Source organism: Physeter macrocephalus, chromosome 11 (assembly GCF_002837175.3).
Source record: "Physeter macrocephalus isolate SW-GA chromosome 11, ASM283717v5, whole genome shotgun sequence".
Taxonomy (NCBI): Eukaryota; Metazoa; Chordata; class Mammalia; order Artiodactyla; family Physeteridae; genus Physeter; species Physeter macrocephalus.
In genome coordinates, this window is record NC_041224.1 from 43180718 (window position 1) to 43189083 (window position 8366).

General features: G+C 45.4%; 1 protein-coding gene across 1 annotated transcript in view; it reads right to left on the minus strand.

The window, feature by feature from the left end:
- Positions 1–5325, minus strand: part of PRC1 (protein regulator of cytokinesis 1) — a 30409-nt gene extending 25084 nt beyond the window's left edge. Inside the window, 1 exon segment of the mRNA XM_024117241.3 lies at positions 5192–5325. Within this exon segment, the coding sequence (XP_023973009.1) occupies positions 5192–5202 (11 nt within the window). The 5' untranslated portion in view covers positions 5203–5325.
- Between the last annotated feature and the right edge of the window lie 3041 nt (positions 5326–8366).

The window sequence follows — 8366 nt, forward strand, 5'->3', positions numbered from 1 at the left end:
CAGTGCAAGAGGGTTCCCTTTTCTCCACACCCTCTCCAGCATTTGTTGTTTGTAGATTTTCTGATGATGCCCATTCTAACTGGTGTGAGGTGACACCTCATTGTAGTTTTGATTTGCATTTCTCTAATAATTAGTGATGTTGAGCAGCTTTTCATGTGCTTCTTGGCCACCTGTATGTCTTCTTTGGATAAATGTCTATTTAGGTCTTCTGCCCATTTTTTGATTGGGTTGTTTGTTTTTTTAATAAATATTGAGCTGCATGAGCTGTTTATAGATTTTGGAAGACAGTACAATTTTCAAAGAATTAAAAAACTCTTCACAACATTCCAATTATACAAGTTTCATTCTTATATCATTCTGACACCTCTTTCTTACATCCCTGCCATTACCCTTACTTTCAAAAGACTTCCCTGGTGGTCCAGTGAATAAGACTCCACGCTCCCAATGCAGAGGGGCTGGGTTCGATCCCTGGTTGGGGAACTAGATGCCACACGCATGCTGCAACTAAGAGTTCGCGTATTGCAACTAAAGATCCCGCGTGCCGCAACTAAGATCCGGTGCGGCCTAAATAAAGAAATAAATATTAAGGAAAAAAAGAAAAAAAAGACAGCCAGAATCTCACCCCTCCCCACTTCTGCCTTTACCTCCCTGGTCCAGGTCACCACTATCATCTCTTCACCTGTACCACTGCCCTGGTCTTTTTTTTTTTTTTTTGCGGTACGCGGGCCTCTCACTGTTGTGGCCTCTCCCGTTGCGGAGCACAGGCTCCGGACATGCAGGCTCAGCGGCCATGGCTCACGGGCCCAGCCACTCCACAGCATGTGGGATCTCCCCGCACGAACCCGTGTCCCCTACATCGGCAGGCGGACTCTCAACCACAGCGCCACCAGGGAAGCCCTGCCCTGGTCTTTTAACTGGTCTCCCTGCTTCTGCCTTGGCCTCCTTAAGCTTATTGTGTGCACAGAAGCCACAAGCCTCCATGCCCTCAAAATCCTCCAGTGATTCCTTATCTTAGAGGAAAAGCTTCTGCCTTTACAAAGGCCTCCAGAGCCCTTTAATCTACTCCAGTCACACTGGACTCCTTGCACTTTCGGGAACCCACCGGGCACTATCCTACCTCAGGCACTGGCATCTGCTATTCCCTCAACCTAGACTGTCTTCCCCAGGTGTCCCATGGCTTGCCCCTTGCCGCCTTTAGGTCTTTTCTCAAAGATCACCTTCTCAGGGAGGCCTTTCCTGACCAATCTCTTTAACACTGCAACTCCCCTTTCCCACACCTTCAGGACTTATCCCCTTTCTCTGCTTGATTTCTCTCCATAGCACTTATTACCATTTAATGTAAAATTTGCTTACTTATTACCTTTTTATTTTGTTATTAAAATGTAACCTCTAAAGGGCAAGGATGTCAGTTGTGTTCACTGCTGAATCCCCAACACTTAGAATGGTGTCTTATATATAATAAACATTCAAGAAGAATTTTTGAACAAATAAAGATGTTTCAAAAAAGCTGTATGATCTTACGACGCCTGAGTGCAGTCACTGTGAATAATAATTATCATAGTATACTACTCAATCTACAGATCTAATGTGATCCCTATCACAGGGACATTTTTCACAGAAATAGAACAAATAATCCTAAAATTTATGTGGAACCATAAAAGACCCAGAATTGCCAAAGCAATCCTGAGGAAAAAGAACAAAGCAGGAGGCACAACCCTCCCAGACTTCAGACAATACTACAAAGCTACAGTAATCAAAACAGCGTGGTACTGGCAAAAAAACAGACATTTGGATAAATGGAACAGAATACAGTGCCCAGAAATAAACCCATACACCTATGGACAATTAATCTTTGACAAAGGAGGCAAGAATACACAATGGGGAAAAGACAGTCTCTTCAGCAAGCAGTGTTAGGAATGCTGGACAGCTGCATGTAAATCAATGAAGTTAGAACACACCATCACACCACACACAAAAATAAACTCAAAATGGCTTAAAGACTTAAATATAAGTCATGACACCATAAAACTCCTAGATGAGAACATAAGCAAAACATTCTCCTACATAAATCGTACCACTGTTTTCTTAGGTCAGTCTCCCAAGGCAATAGAAATAAAAACAAATATAAACAAATGGGACCTAATCAAACCTACAGGCCGTTGCACAGCAAAGGAAACCATAAAAAAATGAAAAGACAACCTACAGAATGGGAGAAAACATTTGCAAATGATGCGACAGATAAGCGCTTAATCTCCAAAATATACCAACAGCTCATACAATTCAACAACAAAAAAAACAAACAACCCAATCGAAGAATGGGCAGAAAACCTTAATAGACATTTCTCCAAAGAAGACATACAGATGGCCAGCAGGCACATGAAAAGATGCTCAACATCACTAATTATTAGAGAAATGCAAATCAAAACTACAGTGAGGTACCACCTCACACTGGTCAGAATGGCCATCATAAAAAGTCTACAAATAACAAATGCTGGAGAGGGTGTGGAGAAAAGGGAAACCTCCTACACTACTGGTGGGAATGTAAGTTGGTGCAGCCACTATGGAAAACAGTGTGGAGGTTCCTCAAAAAACTAAAAACAAAGTTGCCATATGATCCAGCAATTCCACTCCTGGGGCATACACCCAGACTAACTATAATTTGAAAAAATACATGCACCCCTATGTTCACAGCAGCACTACTTAAAATAGCCAAGACATGGAAACAACCTAAATGTCCACTGACAGATGAATGGATAAAGAAGATGTGGGGCTTCCTTGGTGGCGCAGTGGTTAAGAATCCGCCTGCCAGTGCAGGGAACATGGGTTCGATCCCTGGTCTGGGAAGATCCCTCATGCCACGGAGCAACTAAACCGGTATGCCACAACTACTGAGCCTACGCTCTAAAGCCCGTGAGCCACAACTACTGAAGCCTGTGGGCCTACAGCCCGTGCTCCACAACAAGAGAAGCCACCACCATGAGAAGCCCACGCACCGCAACAAAGAGTAGCCCCTGCTCACCACAACTAGAGAATGCCCATGCGAAGCAACGAGGACCCAACACAGCCAAAAATAAATGAATAAACAAATTTTTAAAATAATAATAAATAAATAGTGTTTTAAAAAAAGAATATATATGTGTATAACTCAATCACTTTGCTGTACAGCAGAAATTAAACACAACATTGTAAATTTCAATAAGACTTTAAAAATAAATAAAAGCATAAAAAATGTTACAAAAATAATCATCATGGTACAATTATGTAGTGCCTTTCTAAACGGTTTCAGGTAATTCCCTAAAAGGTGCAAACTTGAGACTTTTTTCTTAAAACATCACTGAAAAACTGAGGGTGCTTACAAGAATACCACCCCAGGGCTTCCCTGGTGGCGCAGTGGTTGAGAGTCCGCCTGCCGATGCAGGGGACATGGGTTGTTCGTGCCCGCGTTTGGGAAGACCCCACATGCCGCGGAGCGGCTGGGCCCGTGAGCCATGGCCGCTGAGCCTGTGCGTCCGGAGCCTGTGCTCCGCAACGGGAGAGGCCACAGCGGTGAGAGGCCCGCGTAACGCAAAAAAAAAGAATACCACCCAAGAATACAGAGGTTGAAAAGGGGGCCAATTTTTCCAGTCTCTTGAACCTAAGTCACTAGACTGGAAGATATCCCAAATGACCCTCTAAATGATTTCCTACCTTCTTCTGGCAGCATTCTACTGATACACTGTCCTATTTTTTTCCTAAATAGCCCTCCAGAGAAGCTTTGTTAAGCTCCTCTGTACAACCTGCTTCAGAAATCGATAGCCAATAGTTAATTCAGTGAACATTCTGATAACCATTTTCCTCAGGCATACTTCTCATAGTCCTCTCTAAATATGAATACCTGAAATCCAGATTACCTGAAAATCTGGTTTTGTTAGTAGAGTAATTCCAGTTGCTCTTTTAAAGCCTATTTATATCTGTCAGCCTGGAACCAAAGTTAATTGATAACTTTTCCTCCCCCTTCATTTACTTTCTTGAAAGCAGTAGATGCCTGAACAATCCAAAAACTGTTAATGGACTTGGAGTAAGAGTCTCCTGTAAAATGTCATTTAAAATTTTACTAGTCCTCAGAATGCGTCATTAGCTGAAACGCAGAGCAGCTTAAATGTGCTGTCTTTTACATAAGATATTTGTAATCCACAACCTTACACCTGAGATGTTTTTCCAGTGGTACCAGTGATTTGTCCTTCATTCCCATTCTCACGAGGGCAAGCATTTGAAAAAGAACGGTCGGAATTAGTAATCATGGAAGGAGCAAACTTACAAAGCCATACATCAATCAGTTTGACTAATAACTATAAATTATTTAATAATGAATCATCACAATGCTTCACCCACTACTTATAGAAAATAAGGTTAACATCTGCATCGCTTTTAACACAAAAGTCCTATGCACTGGCATTACTTTTATTTTAGAGATGAGCAAACTGACATTCGACATTTTTGCCCAAAGTCATAAGGCTGGTAGGTGGCAGTGTGGTGCGTCTGGTCCCAACTTCAATTCGGACACTCCTTTCCCAGCACTGCCTAAGAAGTTGTTAAAACGACGGGAAAAGAATTCCTTTATCGGAGTTTTTCAACTTGCAAGAAAACCAAGCTATCTTTCCAATTCAAGTAAAGTGTTAACACTGCAACCCAGATACATCGAAAAGCAACGATAAATTTAAAACTGCACGTCTTTATTTAAAGAAAAACTAGAAACACTGACCATAAAAGACTCAGGACTTAGAACAAGCCGTCGGTGCTAAGAAGCAGCACCTGAGACGCCTTGCTGGCGGAGAGGGTGGGGCTCCCGGACGCCAGCTCTGACCGCCCCGCACCGGGGGCGCCGCGGCCCCGCCTGGCCTCCCGCTGCTTCTCCCGGGCACCTGCGCTCGGCCCGCACCCGGGCGTCGGGGCCTGCGGGAGTCCGCGGCCCCGGGGAAGGCGCGCGTCAGGTCTGGCCTCCACCCCGCCAAGGGCCCGCGGCCCGTGCACCGGCTCGCCGCTTCCCAGCCATGCCTGGCTTCTTCCAGCCTCACTCGGGCGCCGGCTGACGAGACACCCCGGCCCACGGCCTAAGGCGGCCTCTCGGACTCCGCCCAGCCCCGCCACCGCCCCGCACCCGGGACCGGCACCGATCCCTCCCACGCCCCCTCGATTCCCCCACAACCCGCACCTTCTCCTCATGGCGGACGCTCCAAGCGGGCGGGAGTCGAGGCCCCGACCCTCTCCACGCGGGCCCGAGCGCAGCAACCACCCGCAAGCACCGACGGTCTGACTCCCGGTAGCCGTTCCGCGAGCCGTTAAGCCTGCGCAGAATTTCAAACCGAAACCCGAGGCGGAGGAGCCCCGCGATTGGTGCCGCGTCCTGTGGCTCCTGGCGAAGCCCCGCCTCGCCTCGCCTCGCCTCGCCCCCCCGGCGCGCCATAGCTAGGGGCGGGGACACGCGCACTGGCGTGGGAAGCGCTCGCGCGCCGGCGGGAGACCGGGTAGCTGTGTGCGCGTGCGCGCGGCTCTCTTGCCTCGCTTTGCTGTAGCCGGGAGGGGACGTCCAAACCTCGCGAGCCGGCAACCTCCTCGGAGTTCCGCCCGGCCCCGGCGCGGTTTTGATTCGAAGTGCGCGTCGCCGCCCAGAGACCGCCCGGTGTCCGGATCTCCCCGGCGTGGCGCGTAAACTGCCTTGCCGCTCTCAGCCGGCGGGGTGACATGAGAGGGATTAACAGAAAAGCCTGGCGCCATAATTTGTTTCCCTTGCTCATTCAGGCAGCAAGCCTGGGGACCGAGCAATTTCCCCAGATGTAGGAAACCATGACCTAAAGGGAAAGGGAAGGGACGGACACTGAACCCTGCTCACCGGCCTGGTACCTTTCTAGACGAGTGATCCCATTTAATCTCCCCAACCATCCCGCTAGGTATTATCGCCATTCTACAAAGGGCACTGTCTCAAAAAGGTCTGAGTGACTTGCCCAAGTAACGACTGGTAAATGAATGGAAATTACCTGGATCGTGGTTTTCTTTCAAATTACCTGGATTTATATAATTGTTATATAAAAATGTAAAAACTCAAAATCGACAAAGTACTTTTGTATCCTTGCTACATGGCTTAATGCTTATATATCACTTTTTCCTTTTTTCATGGTTGTGTAATATATTGATTGGCGTGTAGATTCATAATTCAACTACTTTGCCATCGATGGATATTTAGGTTGTACTTTGTACAAATAAATGTCTTCATACCTAAATCTTTGCATTTTGCATTATTTTCTTAGGGTTGTTTCCTAGAAATGTAATTACTTTATGCTCCCTCTCCAGACAGGTTGTATTTATTAATTTGCCCTCACCACCAAGGAAGCCTCACGGGAAGAGTACCCTTCTCACCCTCAGCAGTATGGAGTACTACTGTCCTTTTAAACCTCTTTGCTAGGCAAAAAGTGGCATTTCCTTGTTTGATTCATACTTGCTTGATTATAGCTGAAATTGCACATTTTCCCCATGTGTATTGGTCAACTGTAACTTCTGTGAATTCTCTTCATTTGTCTTTTCCATGAAGGAAAAGTAAAGGATGCCTGTTTGCTTCACCTTCCAGACCGTGTTTTTCTCACTTTTGGAAAAACTTCATTGGTGCTTTCAACATCCTTTAACTCATGAGCAGCGTGCCAAACATCTGCACCACTAGTATGTGGCCTGCAGGCACCACTTTTAAAACTTACTTGTGCTCTTTGTTGATTAACCTGAGAGTTTTCCAGAAAGCTTCAAACACTTGTGATCTTCAGACAGGTTCCCAGGGTCATGGTTGTAAGTATCCAGAGATAAAACGATTTTGCTATCATGTGCTTTACACTGTAATTCTGAAGCTAACAAAGATCCCGCGGTCAGCGGTCATAGAACCGTTGGAAGATATCAATTCAGAGCACATACTCAGCATGTAAAACAGTCTGTAATGTGTATAAAAAAGGATCATTTTATATTTCTAGTGAACAGCACTGTTCTAGAATGCACTAACACTGTTTATTCATTTGGCCATAGAATTTTTTCTGACTGCCACATAGTCTTTCTACAAACTAACAGCCCTGTCAGCAGTGTCTTTGATCTTGCACACTAGCTTGACGTAGCACTGTCAAGATTCTAGCTAGATACCTGAGGCACTGCATTTTCCTTGGAATTTGCACTCATAGCATTATCATTCTCCGATGGAAAGAATACTTTTGATGATCCAACACCACAGGTTTGGATCTTTCTTTTAAGAAGTGGCATGCAAGACAGAAACAGAGACACAGATGTAGAGAACAAACGTATGGACACCGAAGGTGGGATGAATTGGGAGATCAGGACTGACATATATACACTAATATGTATAAAATAGGCAACTAATGAGAACCTGTATAGCACCGGGAACTCCGCTGTACAGCAGAAACTAAGACAACATTGTAAAACAACTATACCCCAATTAAAAAAAAAAAAAAGACGTGGCAGCACTGTGGATTGGGCAACAGATAGGAGGCAGAGCTTGGGAGGGACAGTTTTGCAAAAGCCCAGGCCAAAAACAAGTACCTCTGCCATGGGGATGGTGAGAAGATGAACTAGAAGCATTTAGAAATAATGGGTAAGGGGACCAGCTGAATGTGGGGGATAAAAAGAAAAAAATCTGAGGTCAAAGATATAATTTCTTTTTTTTCTTTTAATTTTTAAAATTTTATTTATTTATTTGGCTGCACTGGGTCTTAGTAGCAGCACGCGGGATCTTTGTTGCCGCATGTGGGATCTTTAGTTGTGGCATTCGAACTCTTAGTTGTGGCATGCACGTGGGATCCAGTTCCCTGACCAGGGATTGAACTCGGGTCCCCTGCATTGGGAGCACAGAGTCTTAACCACTGGACCACCAGGGAAGTCCCAAGGATATAATTTCTTGCATGAACAAAACTTGGGTAGATGATGAGAATGTCAGTTAAGGAAACAGAGGAAGAGGAGCAGATTTAGGGATCCCAAGTGGGGACACGAGGTTCAGTGTGAGAGTTTATTTTAGACATGCTGAGTGTGAACTGCCCATGGAACGACCAGGTTGTAAATAATCGCGTGAATCTCAGCAGTGAGACAAAAGTTTGGGAGGGCAAGTGGATAACAACAAAGGACAGAGACAGGAGATGCAACAAAGGAGGATACACAGAGAGAGGAACCAAAGGAGACGGAAGTACAGCCTAGGAGAATGCAGGAGGACAAAAAAGTGTGTCATGGAAGCTGAATATGAGAATTACAAGAAGGTAAAGGGGATCATCAGTGAGATCAACTTCGAAGACGACCACTAGTAGATGTGGTTAGTGTTCACAATTTTTAAAGGGTAAAGGGAAAGAAAG